The following is a 17,898-nucleotide window of genomic DNA, read 5'->3' as shown; positions in this document are numbered from 1 at the left end:
AACCAATAGATATTAATGTACATGTCTAGTATTATGAACTGACTTTTGCACTTGGTCGAATCGAATGGAAGTATGGAAGTCTGTTATAGTCCAGTAAAATGATGTTCTCTCCTGCTTTCTTCCAGATGCTGGATGTTTATGATTTACTCAGCTTTGATAACCCTGATGGTGGAGTATGGAAACAAGGCTTTGATATCTCTTATCAGGACAATGAATGGGACAATGAGCAACTCCAAGTCTTTGTTGTGCCCCATTCACATAATGACCCCGGTGAGTAATAATGTTTGTTGGCCATTGTCTTGTGTTTGTAGTCAATGAGAATCACCATTTATCAAGTAAACAGACATGTGTTTATCTGATGTATGTACATGATGAATATTACAAACATTTGTGATTAACGGCTTTGATCGGTTGCAGATCGGGGTTGAATCCAGGGATGTGCATGCTTAATCGACTAGTCAAGTACTCGTACTAGGGTTGTGCCGATAGTAGGGATGTAACGATTCACTCAACTCACGATTCGATTCGCGACGATTTGAATCGTCACATATTTGAATCGATTTTCAACCGGCTCACGGTTAATCGTTACATCCCTAGCCGATAGACATTATTAGTATTGTGTATCGACCATAGTCAGAGATATCGCCTGTGGCCGATGCCTTTGACGATAGCAAGACAATTATTATTATTACAATTATTATTGTTATTATCATCAGGCTTGTAATACTATCTAATTAATATTAGGGCTTATTTTTTCCATCATCAAATCACCCCAATCATTGATTTTTAAAAAATTTTTTCAAATAGAGCTATTCAAGTCATCTGGTGATTTTTTTTTATATTGCAATATATATTGCAGAAAAACAATTTAAAATTTAAAATAAATTTTAAATTGTTTAAAAATATCAAACAACCAATATGTTCATCCATGTTTTAATTTGTACTTTCCCATCAACTGGTCAAAATGCACAACACCGCTGTATGCTGCGTGAAAGACGCCTGCACACTCTGATGTAAACAAGAGCGGACGAGAAGCACATGGCGGAACGTGAGAGACGAATTAATCGCAACATGAAAATTTGATACCGGCATATCCCTAGTTGTAAAAGTGTTATAATTTGATTACATTGTTAAATACAATGTGATTTAAACTGTTAAAGCTTTATGAATTAATTTCATTAAGCACAAGTTTGATGATGGAATTTGCTCTGTGTAAAACTGATTTACATCTGGAATGAAGTTCTTTCTCAGTCTTTAAAATTGGTTTATTAGTACAAGTATTACCTGATTTTCTCTTGCTTGTAATTGTAGGATCTTGATTTTACAAGGTCAGTCCTGTCTTTGAGATCTCAGATGTTTCATGGAGAGAAAAATTTTTTTTATACACCTCTTCTAAACATGTTTTATTTGTATATGTTTTATTCATAATTTCAGTTCATTTTGATATTTTTTTAGGGTGAAATGTGAAAAATAACAAAAAAAACATTTATACACCTCTTCTAAACATGTTTTATTAATGACTTAATTTGTCATATAGTTTGTTTATTATTTCTTAAATTAGCAGTGTTGTGTAAAATGTTAACATTGAAAGCAATCCATGCAGGAAGCCATATTGTTGTCATGTTACAGGGAAACAGAAGGAGAACACTTGTAGTCCCTCAGGTTCACCTGATCCCGATCATGTGTGATTTTTAGGAGGTTTTTACATGAGATGTTTCTGTGTTCAGCTTGATGCGGTGCAACAGAATGCAGGGACTCTTTTAGCTTGAAACACTGTGTTAAAAATGCAATACTCATGGCACATGATGCTAAAAACCTATGCTAAACTGCTTAAAATAATAAAACAAACAAAAAAAATGTAAATAAATAATGATAATTCAAATTCTAATTACTCATTCAAGTGTGACTGGACTGTTGATGGATAACTAGTGTTCCATCGCGAACCCATTTCAGTTATTTTAAGCAAACATTACCAGGTGAATTAACACACACTGTTCTCACACACACACACAGGTAAATCGACTCGCTAGCTCAAGCCGTTTGTTGTTTGACTTCATCATTGGTGTGTGTGGTAACCTGATCTGTCCTGTTTTGTGTCAACATTTCTCTCTCTTTTTACTTTTGTTTCATTGCCGTTTATGTCTGAATGTTGATTTAGAAAGGTAAACGAAAAGTGTGCATGAACAGACCTACATTTAATTCAAAATTAACTTTCAATTCACATTTATCATATAACGTAATGTACTGTGTTTATTAGTGTTTAGTTAGCGAGCAGCAAGTTAGTCCCCTCAGGATAAACCACCAATGACTTCTAGTCGGAAAACCGGTTCTTGGAAGGTTGTTATTTAACTGTAAGTTATGGTCTGTTGCTTATGGTGTCACAGTTATAATTTTTTTGATGATAGAATTAGACAGCTGTCATTACATTTTTATAGTTATTAGGCTTAGTTTTCTCAATCTTTGAGTTGCAATTATTAATATATGGTGACTGTCGTTTCATGTTCAAGAGCATTTCGTGTGGGATTCAAATATCTGTAATTATTGCGAAAGTGGGAGTGTCTGTTTGCAGGGTGTAAGATTGTTGACTGCTTATGTGTGAATAGTAGAAGACTGTGGGAGTGTTTGCAAAACCTCTTTTTGTTTGCAATTTCCTTTGGTACTAATTGTGGCACATAAATGACACTCTTCACTTTTAAATATTTGTCAGGCTCATTTGAAACTTTAAACTTGTATTGCAAGTCAACCCGAGCTTCTAAAATTTAGAAACGATGAGGTGACACCAGCTAATACTTCTGTAAAAAGGTACAGTTAGTTATACTATATGTTGTATATCATGTTTACAGAGTGTAATTTTATATTTACACCAGAGGTGAGATACTATACCAATCATCACAGGTGAAGAACTGGTGTGTTTGATGAATGTAAACCCCTTATTGTCATGTATGCAGATAATTAAAGCATAACACAGTTCTTTCTGCTTCCTGGAAAACCAGACATGCCACATTTTTCCTACTAAAAGGCGGTACTATGGCACTGGAATTGTATCTTGTGGTAATGCTAGGTTACTTTGATTTGCACACTTTTTAAAATATTTATATTTATTGTTTTTTTTGGTAGAGAAAGAGAAGAGAAACTTGCAGAAACAGAAAAACGTAACAAAAATAACAATAAAAGTGGCCGTACATTTTGTGTACTAGATCAGTCGGTTTAACTGTACTGTACATACATCATTATACACTCATGTAAGCCTTCAAATACATTCATCTGTTCAACAGAGGAGAAGGCTTTCTCCATTTGTTCTCAAAGATTTGTTTGTGCAGTCAGATTATATATATATGAGTCTTTCCATTTCTGTTACTATTTGAAACCACTCTTCTCTCGTAGATGTATCCTCTTTGTACCATTTCCGGGTCGCAGCCTTACTTGTTACCCGTAATATATCTTTTTCTCATTTTGATCTAATATATTATGCTTGCTGAATGTCTCCTAGAATTATTTACCCCTTTATATAATTCGGATGCTGCCCTATTTGTAACTTTCTTTTGTCCCTGTATAATAATCTGTGATCTGATTAATCTGAGCATTGTCATTTATCTCTTTCAAGTATTTAAATAGATCTTGGTTTACAAGGCCAAACTTGTCTTTGGAAGTTTGGAAGCTTTCAATATCGCCATTCTTAATAATTGAGCAAATGGAGGAAATTCCTAAATAACCCCATTATTTGGAATGTGTGCCACTAATTCAAAATCTGAATTTGCGTCTCCAAATGAAGTTCGTTTACCGCTGTAACCAACATTTTCAAAGTACGTTGAGTTAGTGGCTTAAGGTGATAAGAAGTTTTATATCTAATTCTTGGCTTTCCTCCTATCCAAATGAATCTAGAAATGTGTTTATCCCATTCATGTCCATGGGGAATGATTGGAAAAGATATAACAATCTCGAAAGAGCATTTATGCTTTCAATTTGTGAGCTAAAATCCAATCCGGGAGGACCAGTGTTTAAGATCTTTAATTTTTTGTGACTGATCATATTATAGTTCTTTTGAAACAAATTTGTTAGATCTTGTTGTAGCCGTACTCCCAGATATTTAAGTGAATTTCGTTTCCCATTCATTCTTATGCTTAAGTTCTTTTGTTGGGTTGAAACCAAATGACAAAATTTTAGTTCTCTGTATGCTTAATTTATATCCTGAGAATATAAATCATCAGCATATGCAAGTTTATGTTGTGCCTTATTAATCTTGTCTTCTCTGATTGCCTGGGCAAGAGGTTCAATATAAATTGCAAACAATAGGGATGAGAGATGACACCCCTGTCATGTTTTCCTTTCTAATTGTATATTTTTTGTAAGGCAAGCATTTTTATTTTAATTCTAGCCTCTGCATTAAAATACAGAGACCAAAAGCTTCTGAAATAATATTCACACAATCAAATGACTTTTCTGTATCCAGACTTACTGAAGTTGCTTTATTGTGATCATTTTTAGTTTATTAAATTACGTGAAGCATTTGTCTAATATTATCCTGAGTCTGTCGTCCTCTAATAAATTCTATTCGAACTCTATTAAATCTGTAGAAATGTCTTTTTGCTAAGATAGAGGCAAACAATTTGTAGTCTACATTCAAAACTGATATGGGTCTAAATGAACTATACACTCTCCTTTTTAGGTATAACTGAGATGATTGTTTCTCTCCAAGAGAAGAAATAACTGCCTCTTTTAGAGTTCAACTAAATGATGTGATAAGAAGGGGTGAGGAGGTGTTTGCTATTCTTCAGATTATTTAAAGCTATATTAAAAGCTCAATTTTCTTCTTGTGTCATTTATTTTAAGAGATTATTTTGTTTCTGTCCAATAGAAGGAATGTCAAGAGAATCTAAAAAAGGTTTTAATTGATGCACAATTCACCTGTGTCTGTTGAGAATGTAGAGATTTATAATACAATTCAAATGCCTCTTTAATCTTCTCCTCGTCATATATCTCATCCATCTTATTTTTAATATCTTTAATTTGCTTCAGAATCTGAGCATCCTGACTAATTGTATGTTGTTCTGTTAGATGCTGTTGCTGATTGTCTTCAAGATTCTTAAAATGAAGTTTTTTGCCTTCTATGTCTAAACCTTTTTCATAGTTTTGGCTTAATTCTTTTACTATTGGATGAATCTAATCGTTGTTTAAGGACAATATTGAAGTCTCCTCCACATGTCATTATTCCGTTTGACTCTGTAACATTAAGATCAAAGTTTGTATTACCAAAAAAAAACAAAAACAATTTACTCCCAGGAGGTGCAAATACATTTACTAAAGTAACCAGATGCTGATTTAACCCCTGAACCAAAATATATTGCCGCCTTTTACTGATAGCTCTTTCCACAGTTCAAAATTAAGAGAATTATGTATTAATATGGAGACACCCCTATTGTCTATGCCTGGATTTTTTTTTTTATTTACCATGTTCAGATGGGGAGAGATTAGTTTTTGTGCAAAAAAAAGCTGTTTTTTTTATTTTTCAGTTTAAAAACTGTATTACGGTTTCCACATAATATTCAGCACAACTAAGAAATATTTCTTATACACCAAATCAGCATATTAAAATAATTTCTGAAGGATCATGTGACGCTGAAGACTGGAGTAATGACTGCTGAAAATTCAGCTTTACATCACAGGAATAAATGACACTTTAGAATAAATTAAAACAGACATTTTTTTTATAATGATATTTCACAATGTCACTGTTTTTTAGAATATATTTGATTAAATAAATGAAGCCTTGGTAAACATAAACAAAGTTTTGAACAGTAATGTTTGGTTACACCATGAGATATATCAATGAATGAGTACCATATTCATATATTCATTTTTATGTTACCTCAAAGAATAAACTACAGTTGCAATCAAAATTATTCTTTGTAATTATTATTGATCTGCAAGACATTCTGTTGCCGTGAACAACATTTGATGAAACCAATTAAACCAAGCCATCAGTAAACAAATTGGCTCTCATTCATGTACAAATTTATCCAACCCCCAAAAGTTACATTTTGTAGAGAATCCTTGGTTCTTTATTACCTCCAATAAATGTTGTCTATAAATCAGGGGCGAGGCCAGAAATGTTTAAGTGGGTGGGCAACGTGTAGCGTATGAAAACTGCATGTCAAATTGGCAACAGAAAATACAGCACAAAGGTTCAATACACAATACTTCTAAAGCACTGATTAACATTAATGTTAATTTCAACATTTACTAATTATTAAAATTAAAAATTGTATCTGTTAACATTCATACTTGAGCTAACATAACAATAATGAACAGTTGTATTTTTATTAACTAACATTAAAAAAGATTTATAAATATTGTAACAAATGTATTGTAGTTATGCATGGATGCATCTATTTAGTGAATCAAACACTGTACCTATGTTAATATGATACTTAAAACACGCTTGGCTCAGACGTTTCTGATATATATATATATATATATATATATATCCATCACCCGCAGGTGGTCTGGTTTCATTTGTTGACAGTCCGGATTCATTGCAAAGGCTTAGTTTCAACTGGGATATCCAAAACTTTTTAAAGAATTGACTGTTTGATATTTGTTTCACTATTTTCAAACTCAACTCCACAAATGCGCACATTTTACTACTATGTCCTTACGTCGTAAACATAGCATTGTGGGTGGGACTAACAGAAGATGAATCATAATTTTGACAAACGTATGGTATAGACCTATAGGAAGAGGGAAAAATAAGAAACTGCCTATAATTGACCATGACAACTCACGTTTAATATTTTTTTAACGAAATATATAGAGTTAGAGTGACAGTTAGAGTGACGTTTATTATTATTATCGTTTAATTAATTACATCCATTTGAAAAATTACCAACTTCTCATTGGGTGGGCCACAGTTGAACGTGGGTGGGCCTATGCTTCGCCACTGCTCTAAATGCTTACATATATTTTTAATGAGATTTAAATCTGAAGACTGAACAGGCTGCTCAAAAACATTCTACGACCGATCCCTAAACCAAGCATGGATGTATACTTTTGGATGGTTGCACTGCTAGAAAGTCCAATGATCATCAGCTTCAGTCTATGCAACAAAAGCATCACTATCTTTGCCAAAATGGCCTGATGGTAACACTTTAGGTTAGTTTTCCCTCAATAAACTTCTAATTTGCTGCTTATTAATAGTAAGGTAGTTGTTAAGTTTAGGTATTGGGTCAGGTTAAGTGATCTAGAATATGGTCATGCAGAATAAGGCATTAATATGTGCTTTATAAGTACTAATAAACAGCTAATAAGTTAGTAAGTAATAAGCAACTAGTTAATAGTGAAAATTGTTCCTTAAAACATAGTTTTACTAGCCTGATATTTAAAAGAGTCCTTGATGTCCTATATACAATCAAGATTTCCACTTCCTGCAGTAGCGAAACACCCCCATAACAAGACTTATCCAACCTTATGGTCAAACATGGAAAAAAACAAAAAAACATTTTTTGCACCAGACATACCACTGATCCATGGGTCCAAAAAGTTTGGACACATCACTCCATAAAACATTCTTCCAGAACTCCACAGGTCTCTCCAAATTTATTTGAACCATTTATGTTCTTCTTGGTTGGTGTTCAGTAAGGTGTCCTGACATGAAGACCATACTTGTTTAGTGTTCTTTTTCTTATACTCTGTATTGAAATGTTTTTTCCTCTTTTCATCAGGTCATCTTGCAAGTCTTTGGCAATAAGGGGTTGGGGGTTGCTCTCATCAAACATTTTATGATATTGTGCTTTTTCTTCAATGCCCTCGAAGGTTTCTCTGGTACAGCACATTTTAAGCTAAGGAATAAGGCTGCCAGCTGTGTCTCTAGGAACTTTTAGTTCTTGGAAAGTCTTTTTGTAGCCATAGAAGTTTTAACGTAATAATAAAAAATCTTCTCTATAGCTTTTGTGAGAGCTCTTTTCACTTGGCCATTTTTGTCTATTCAATTTTAGAGCATACATGGGCTGAACTTTTGTATTTGTAGCAGTGTTAAGTTTTGTTGTAGAGTTTCCAAAAGGCTTAATTGTGTTTTAACACAATTTTGTACCCAACCTTAAAAATCATATAACTCAAAAATATTACATTATATATTGACAATATCACTTGCAATATGCCATTAAACTGTTATAGATGCTATAAAAAGTCTTCAGATCTTCAGAAAAGCTGACATTTGTAAATTGTTATAGTCTCTGGGGGGTTGAATCATTTTGATTGCATTTGTATAACATGTCCAAAAATATTCTGATACCATAATTCTGATACCCCTTTAAAGGCGTAATATACTACTAATTTCTTGCATTTAACATAAAATGATATATTTAGCAGAATATCCAAGCTGCTCTTTTTGGTACATTGAAAGTAAACGGTGACCCCCATTAAATAGTTTGTGCATTCTGTTAAACCATATCCTTTTGTGTCCCACAGAAGAATGAATGGTTTGGAATAACATGAGAGTGAATAAATTATGACAGAATTTTCATTTCTGAGGTAAAACCATTTTAAACATCAAGCCGAAGTTTGTAGTAGGTTCGTGACATGATCTCAGCAACCTCTGTGACACGTTTGTTTGTTGTTCTGCTCAGGCTGGCTGAAGACATTCGATGACTACTATCGAGACCAGACGCAACACATTCTCAACAACATGGTGGTGAAATTACACGAAGACAGTCGGCGAAAAATGATCTGGTCTGAAATCTCGTATTTTTCAAAATGGTGGGACAGCATCGATGAGCAGAAACGAGATGCTGTCAGGAGGTGAGGCTTTTCTCTGCTGTTAATATCCATTCATCCTCATGCGTCGGATTCATTAATTGCAGCGTTCACACACAGGTCTGGTGTAAGCAAGGAGTGGAGGAGAACTCCATTGTGCTTTCGGTCCCATTTTAATTAAGCTCAAAGTTTGTACTTTATTGCCTAGCTCTCAGGTGACGGTTTATGCGCAAAAATAAAACAACAACAAAATTAAGTCAAGATATTGGTACAATACACACACATTGTTTTAGTGGTAGTGGTAATGACAGGAAATATAGTTTCTAGTATGTGTTTATTTTCATAACCATTCTCTTCTCTTCAAACTTTTCCAAAAATCTGTTAATGTATTCCATTTTAAATGATAGTTAATCAATAGTATTTGTTTAAAGATGTCATCAGTACATATTTATGTATGATTGCAAAGTTGACCCTGCCACAAGAGAGGATGGGCTATAAATGCATGTCAAATATACAGAATCGGTCGTGTTCACTGTTGAGCTAACCTTGGGAAAAGACACAAATGCATCTTTCAAAACAGCCCGAGGTGAAGGATGAAGCCAAATGAAAAATCCAAACGCCAATATTTATTCACTATTGATTTGATGCACAGAAAGCATTTGAAGCAAACAAGCTCTATTCTTTTTGAACATGTACCCCCAACCCCCTTTTGGCTGACTCCAAATCAAGATTTTTGGCAGGCATGAGCAGGTTTTATTTCAATTCATATCAGCCGAATCAAGGTCTAGCATAATGATTCAATTTCTTTTACTGCCACATACATGGAGGTGTATCTTCAGAATAAATCAAGTTGTCTGAGCTCGGGAGTCTGCCTAGTGCGTTACGGAAAATGGGAACTGCTGATAAGTCCATAAATTCCAATCTATGCTGGTATATATTATTTAATTTTCAGTATTGGGAATAAGACTTTTCAAATATTTCATGTGTTAATCAAAGAGCATGTCAACATTGGTCTAACCTCACCTGAGCCTCAATTTCATGCCCTCCCAACATTTAACTTGATACAGGAAGCATTTAGTCTCAGATTTCTCTTTCTAAGAGGGGTAAACTTATATTCCATGGTCTAAATTGCAGCTGTAGTGTAAAATGAACCAAATATGTCTTAAAGGGGTCATATGATGTTGCTAAAAAATAACATTATTTTGTGTATTTGGTGTAATGAAATGTGTTTATGCGGTTTAAGGTGTAAAAAACCACATTATTTTCCACATACTGTACATTATTGTTTCTCCTCTATGCCTCGCCTTTCTGAAACGCTTCGATTTTTAATCTGAATATTTGGGTTGAACTGTTCTGGAACAGTGTTGTAAATACAACTTAACCACTGATTTCTAGTCATGTCCTCTTTTGGAAGACCAAACAAAGTAGTTTCGCTTTCACAACGAAACACAGCGTCACACACGGCGGGCTAGAGTGAGCGGAGGCCGGCGGATTCAACGAAGGAGCGTCCGTAGGGCTTGCGTGTAACACTCCAAAGAGAAAGGAAAAATTTAAATCGCATCATATGACCCCTTTAAATGATGGAGAAAAGTTCATAGTAGGGTCATAGTAGGATCTTTGTAATCTATTTTACTTGGCATGTCTGAGTAAAGTTATTACATTTTTGAATTTTTTCGAATAGCCTACATTAATAAATCGTGCACAGTAAGCCCAGGAACATGTACGAAGAAAGTGAATCGGGTGGTTTTTGCGTCGACTTTAATGAAGGGTCTAATCACTGCTGCCCAGTGGCTCATTTTCTGAGCCAGTGATTGATTCGAGAATACTTTGACTATTTTTCAAAGTAATTTTGAAAGTTTCTGTCAGTTACGTGCTGAGCTAGTGCTCTTGGTTTTGCTACCGCTGCTCTTATTACTGGCCTCCAGAGGGCCACGCTATACGATTCACAGCTGAAATATTCAGCATTGCAGAGAAAAGCTGCTGACTGGCAATCAGGCCTGGAGAACTCTACTTCTAATAAGGGATGCCATTACCCAAGGTGTCTGATGTCTGTTCAAGAAAATAATTAGTTTGCAGCTGCAAAACTCAATAAATCTGAAGATTAAAAAAAATTAAATGTAGTTACTGTGTGTAAAGCTGCATATGTGGAGAAAGTGCTTTGTAGTAAAACCCCTGAAGAAAAGCTGTCGATGATGTTGCAGTGGTGAAACATTTGCAGCTCCGTTGTCCTCTTCAAAGCTTTGCTTATCTTAGTTTAAAGACATCAACGTTAACTTTATATTATTTATATACTTATACTTTCCTGGTTTTACTGTGCACATTATTCTAAAGTTAAGAAAAAAAGTCTTCATAACATTTCATCAAACAATATTAATGTTCCAGATGGGATGACTTCTTCCAAACAGACAAAGCAGTCTGACTCATCCACTCTTGAATCAGTGCTTCTCATCTGGGCTATTTTATTTTATTTTATGTATTTATTTTTTTCTAATTAAAAATAAAATTGTAATAAAACAACAACAAAAACAACTTTATTTTTGGTTGTTTACAGATTTATTTTAGCCACTGTTTTGGTTTAGTTTTGTTAAAAAATTTTGTGTTGTTTCGTTTGAGGTTTTTTTTTAGTTAAGTTTTTTTTTTATATGTTTTATGATTTAATGTTGCCCTGCACATTGACATGTGGGGGAATAAAATTAGATATTGTGAATTATGGAACAAACTAGTACAACATGACCATGATTTAATTAAAACAATGGAGCAAATTAGTATGAAGTGACTTTACTTGAATTCAGGGTCGGCGCCAGAGGGCACAAAGTGAGGGGGCATGCACCATATTTGGGGGGGCCACGTCTTTTGGCACCTGTTTCTGAATATTGATTGATTTTAATTATCTAGACTACTAGTGTAGATATGTAGTTAAAGTAATTTTCAGATGTAAAGGATGCAATGAATAAAACAGGAAAAACACAAACAAAACTTGTAAATAAAATAATTTTATATATACAATGTAATAACATATATATATATAAGAATAAGAATAATAACACAATAAGAATTTTTAACCGATTAATCGCCTACTTTCGTTTGCTGCACGTTTAAAAAAAAAAACACACTAAACATAAATTTTTAAATGTGAAAAATAAACACACTAAACATAAATACATTTTTGAGAGGAAAAATAAAACAGATATTATATTCAGAAATAATACCGGCAGGCCTAAAGCGTAATGTTATAATGTAATTATAATAATAATTTATGCATTTAGCAGACGCTTAAGCGACTTACAGTGCATTCAGGCTATACATTTTTTACCAGTATGTGTGTTCCCTGGGAATCGAACCCACGACCTTTTGTGCTGCTAATGCAATGCTCTACTACTGAGCCACAGGAACATAATGTACCAACAATATAAAAGCGAATTAAATTTAATTATTATAAATTAAAGCGAAACTGAAAGTAAATTTGGGCTCATAGCCCACCTCTCTCATTCAGCACAAATCCAAATGTTTCCATATTTGCAATGTATTAACTATTATAAGCTAAAGTATTATTTATTAGGTAAAACAGGCTTTGTACTTCGCGCGTGTTCCAATATCAATGGGGAAAAAATCATAATGAGCATAAATGTGACACACTGTACTGGTTCTCGGGCATGCAAGTGCAGCTCCTATTTCTTTGAATGGGGAAACATCAAATTCTCCAAAACTGTTTGCCAAGCTTATGATTAAATTTCATATTTGATATCACCAATGAAACTGACAACAGCAGTCTCATAAATGTTGTTTCTTTTGCTCAAATAGCATTTAAAAAAGCTTATTTTTTCAGGCTAGACCAGCCAGTGCGCATGCGCAGTCCAGAGCACACGTCTCCGAACGCTGACTGTTTCTATACTGACCGGGACTTCTAACGGCAGCTGCAGTGACGCGAGGACTTTACCGACTTTAGCGATTGGCTCTTTTATTCAGAAGGCGGGGCTTCGTTCAATAGAGCGGCCATATTGAGCGTTGCATTTTTCCCCCATTCAAAACTGTACGAGGGACACGTCTTGGGTATTCTATAGTCTTTGTTAACAGCCTACATCCACCCACTCCCCTTCTCGTATATCAGAGTGGGAGATCTTCCCAAAATCTTCCTAAAATCAGGGCACCCACTCCAGAGATGGCAACAGAAGTTTGGGGGACCCCTGAGGCCCCCATGGCACCGACGCTGCTTGAATTAAAACTAAGGAACAAATTAGTACAACATGGCCATGATTAATCTGAAACCAGAGAACAAATTAGTACAACACTCCCTTGATTTATCTAAAACCAGGGAGTGAATTAGTACAAATGAATTAGTACAACTTGGCCACGATTTAACTAAAACTTGGGAGGGAGTCAGTACTAAAACTAGGGAGTGAATGTGTCAGCACTTAACTGCATCCTGCTGAAAAATAAAAATCTTCCTCTTCTGCTTTCTCTAAAGCAGTTTTGGGGGTTAACTCAAAAAGTCAAGGGTGTTTAAATTCAAACCGACTGAAAGTGAAACACCAGTAGCAGACTAATATTAACAGTAAATATTTTGTAAAAGCCTAAATAAATAAATAAATAAACCAGCAGCTTTCATGCATACAATAAATATCAAACAGTAGTAGTTCTTGACAGGTTTTTGCATTCCCTATGCTGCTTTTCCATTGTTTTTTAATATAAATGCGCTCAACATTTATTTGATGTAAATGCGCTTGACGGACATGTTTGACCAGGTGCGGCGTCATGCGGTCAGATCATTTTTCTTCTTCTTTTAACTGTTAACACTGGCATAGTGTCAACGTTTCTAATTGTAATGTTCGCTAATATTTTTTATTTAAAACCATGATTCCTCGATTTAAAAATAAATAAATAAAATCATGGCAAAACATTACATTCTAATGAATCGATAAAATCAGAAAAACCGCCCAGCCATACCAAAAAATGATAAGTCGTCAGTGCGAATTCTTAAGTCATGGCCACAATACCTACATTTCCTATGGCATGCCAAAGAAAAGGCTCTGTAGAAGTTGTTTTTGACATAGTTGTAGTTTCAGTAAAGAAAATAACCCTGCTTTTCTTGATCCAATATAAGTCCCACCTTACTTTTTTTCTTGTGAAATCTGTAATTTATCTCCTAAAAACACATTACAGAAGTACAGTTGTGTTGTGAATGCAGTTTCATGTCGATTAAGTAGGGTAAATAAGATTCTCCTTTCTTGTCTTTCATTGACTGTCTCTCTTTCTCTAACGCAGGCTGATAGAGAGCGGTCAGCTCGAGGTGGCTACAGGAGGCTGGGTGATGCCTGACGAAGCCAACTCTCACTACTTTGCATTGATAGATCAGTTAGTTGAAGGTCACCAGTGGTTGGAGATAAATTTGGGTATGTAAATCTATTGCATCTCGCCCTTTTACTTCCCCCTTTTCATTCATTCAGTTACTTTAACAACAGTTAACAACAAAGTAGATGATATCTCCACATCAAAACTAACAGTCCTGGAAACAGCAAAAATATGTCAAGTATGCTTCATAACGGCGTAATATATATATATATATATATATATATATATAATATACCAGCGTAAAAAAAATGGTGTGAAAAAATAGATGAATGCAACTTTGTTTCCAGGCGGACTGATATGGAATTTATGTAAAGCCTGCCAATTAGATTAGAACTTGCTAGATCGAGAAAGAAGTTTCCAGTTCGAAGCGACTGTGGGCGGTCCTAGGTTGAACTGGGTAATAATATCTTGTTTGAGACCCATTTAAATTCTGAATCAGCCTCAGCTCAAAATGTGGGTTGTGAAACCCAGAATGTTAAACCTCTTAACTGCAATACTATAAGGAATTTTAGCTCTTCTACATATCTATGCTTCCTATATTGGCTCAAAGACCTCTGGGAGCTTTTTTTTCAATGTTCATTATTAGTGTATTAAAACATGGAGCAAAGCCCTGGCTCTCATTACTGCACATCCATTCTACCATCTGCTCTCCTGATATCTCAGCTGTCTGTGGACCGGTTCTCAAATATAGATTGATTGGAGAGACTGATACTACAATGAGCCTTTGGCTTTCAAACAGCACTTGTTTTACCAATGATGCCATGCACCCAGTGTTATTTGAAGAGAACTGTGTGCTGCTGTGTTCAGGTTTGCTCATGAATATAGACACGGGTCTCTTCAGGGTACATGTGCCCTTCAAGATTACCTGTGTCTCCTGTGTTTCACTCTGTTCCATGAGTTCCTCGCTTTACTTTCAGAGCTGTTGTAAATGCTTTGCTGAATCCATTCCTAGTGTTTCTTTATCCACATTAAAAATGTGACCTTGCTGTTTCTAAAAATGTGACTTGGGATGGGTGCTATAGCTAAAGTATTCTATATACAGTATCTCACAACGATAGAGTCAGCAAAGTCAGTTTTGAGAAAAATCTAGTTAAAGTTTTCTGAAGGTTCCAAAACAAATAATTCACCTAGCAACCATACCTTAAATTCTCTGGTAATACCACCAAATTCGGCACACACCAATGTATAGGAGATATAAATGTTTTTATGTTTTTTTTTATTTCCATTATACCACAATGCACCTTGCGGGGTGTTTTGACCAATCACAGAAGATGTCACTAGAGGTGTCAAATCTTCACTTGCCTCGGGGTCAGTAAGATTTTTTTATGTGTTGGAATGATGTCTCTTATACTCACCAAGGATGCATTTATCTGATCAAAAATACAATAAAAGCCGTAATATTGTGAAATATTAATACAATTTAAAATACACTACTGGTCAAAGGTTTGGAATTTTAAATTTTTTTTTTTGGAAAGTTTTTTTTTATGTTTTTGAGAGAAGTCTCTTATGCTCACCAAGGCTGCATTTATTTGATGAAAAATAGAGTAAAAAAAAAAACAGAAATATTATTATATATTATTAGTTTAAAATAACTACAATTTGAAAGTAATGCTTTTTTATCAGGATTATTTGATAAATATAAAGAAAAAAAAACAATTAATTTTAAAGCAAAGTTGTTAATCAAAAAAGTGCATGATAAATAAAGATATTGTCTCTCAAAAGAGGGAGTCGACTCTGAACCGCCTTAACTTAATTTTTGAATCTTCTGCCTGTTACCTATATACGTAACAATGTAACACATTTGCATAATCCCCACCTGCCCACGAAATACGAACTCTGACCTGCCCACAAACACTTCTGCTAGTTAGTGTGTTTATATCATGTCTAACACCGTTCCCACACTTGCACCTCAAATAAGTAAATAATAATAATAATGAATGCAATAAAACTGCTGTCACATCACGTAAAGTACCACATACAAAGTTTAAACTTACCACTCAGACTTTGAATGGTAGTGTATCTTAATATATCTATAATTATTCTGATGGCTTTCAGTCAATGCAGTAAAATACAATTAAATTAAATAGTTAAATAATCAGTTAAATAATCATTGTATGTTTTACATTCTGTTTTTTAACTATTGAACACTGAACAAGAATATTATTGAATCATTAACCATTTATATGCATCAGTAATGCATTACTTTAAGTAAAACTAATAATCAGCAATATTAATACATATAATTTATATTTTTCTATACTAAAACGTCTGTGAACATTTTTGAGTGATGAAGCAAAACAACATGTTATGTTTTAACTACATGTAGCGGTCGATGCCATTTTTGTAATCTTATAGCATCTTTGTTTACAAGTAAACCTCCGGAGCAAAAAAATTTATTATGGTAATTAATGGTTTCTGAGTGATGAAGCAAAACAACATGTTATGTTTTAACTACATGTAGCGGTGGAAAGCACTTAAAATACTACACCCTTTTAGTATGTTTAGTACGTAATACTGTGTGTCATATTCCTCCCCTTTTTTGTTAGGAGTGAAACCCAAGACTGGCTGGGCTGTGGATCCGTTCGGTCACACTCCTACCCATGCTTACCTGCTCAGACAAGCCGGTCTATCTAACATGCTGATCCAGAGAGTGCACTACTCGGTGAAGAAACACTTTTCCTCTCAGAAGACCCTGGAGTTCTTCTGGAGACAGAACTGGGGTGAGCAACTGATCTTGACGTAGGAAGTAGAGGATGTTTTTATGGAAGAATGCTTTTTTTATAGTTCATTTATGCAGTGCTTTAATGTTTATTTATTTATGATTTTCTGTATTCCTTTAAAGGGGTCATATGATGCTGCTAAAAAGAACATTATTTTGTGTATTTGGTGTAATGAAATGTGTTTATGCGGTTTAAGGTTAAAAAAACACATTATTTTCCACATACTGTACATTATTGTTTCTCCTCTATGCCCCGCCTTTCTGAAACGTGTCGATTTTAACAAAGCTCATCGGTCTGACTCTTAACTTTTATAAAGAATATCCCTTTGGATTTGAGACTTTAGTCTTTGCAACTTTACAGATCTTCTTTATGCACCAAGAGCTTGTAACACTCCAAAGAGAAAGGAAAAATTGAAATCGCATCATATGACCCCTTTAAACTAGTAAATATGATGCATTGGATGACGGGTCACTTACTACAAAATACCTTGACATTTCAGTTTGACTCAAGTTGCAAAATCAGTGTTAAAGGGACAGCACATCTAAAAAATGAAAGTCGGGTCATCATTTACTCACCACCATGTCTTTCCAACCCTATACAGCTTTTTCTTCCATAGAACACAAATGAAGATGTTTGCAGAATCATTTTGCATTTCATTTTTGGGTGAGCTGTCCTTTTAAGTCTCAGAACTGACTGTGTGTCAGAGTGGCCTCACACGTTTGATTGGAAATCTCTGTTCTAATCACATGAGCTGCTCGGCGGTGCCATTCACGCTTCCCATTGATTGAATCCATCTTTTAGTTAGCGATTATGCTGATTAAAACCTAGGTAGGTGGGGCTGCTCGCTACATTTAGGCCCAATCCCAATTCTACCCCTTAGCCCTTCCCCTTTCCCCTACCCCTCCGTTTCGCGCGTTCACGTGAAGGGGTAGGGGTGACTCAATTCTCTTTTGGTCGGAGGGGTAGGGGGAAGGGGAAGGGCCAGATAGCCCTTCAAACGAAGATTTTTCGGGACCACACTTCAAACGAAGGGGTATGAATTATCTCAGCGTAAACCGGCTTCAGCGGCAACATGGCTGCC

The 17,898-nt window shown here is 34.8% G+C and overlaps 1 protein-coding gene across 2 annotated transcripts in view; it reads left to right on the top strand.

The window, feature by feature from the left end:
• Nucleotides 1–17,898, top strand: part of man2a1 (mannosidase, alpha, class 2A, member 1) — a 59,520-nt gene that overhangs the window by 6,006 nt on the left and 35,616 nt on the right. For both annotated transcript variants that reach the window (XM_016529751.1, XM_016529752.1), the window contains exons 3-6: nucleotides 126–270; nucleotides 8,622–8,793; nucleotides 14,011–14,138; nucleotides 16,644–16,817. In XM_016529751.1, the coding sequence (XP_016385237.1) occupies nucleotides 126–270; nucleotides 8,622–8,793; nucleotides 14,011–14,138; nucleotides 16,644–16,817 (619 nt within the window). The remainder of the gene's footprint in view (nucleotides 1–125; nucleotides 271–8,621; nucleotides 8,794–14,010; nucleotides 14,139–16,643; nucleotides 16,818–17,898) is intronic.

This window comes from Sinocyclocheilus rhinocerous, unplaced genomic scaffold, assembly GCF_001515625.1.
Source record: "Sinocyclocheilus rhinocerous isolate Xijiao unplaced genomic scaffold, SAMN03320098_v1.1 scaffold3411, whole genome shotgun sequence".
Classification (NCBI taxonomy): Eukaryota; Metazoa; Chordata; class Actinopteri; order Cypriniformes; family Cyprinidae; genus Sinocyclocheilus; species Sinocyclocheilus rhinocerous.
The sequence above is the reverse complement of the archived record's forward strand: the minus strand, read 5'-3'. Positions and strand labels throughout refer to the sequence as shown.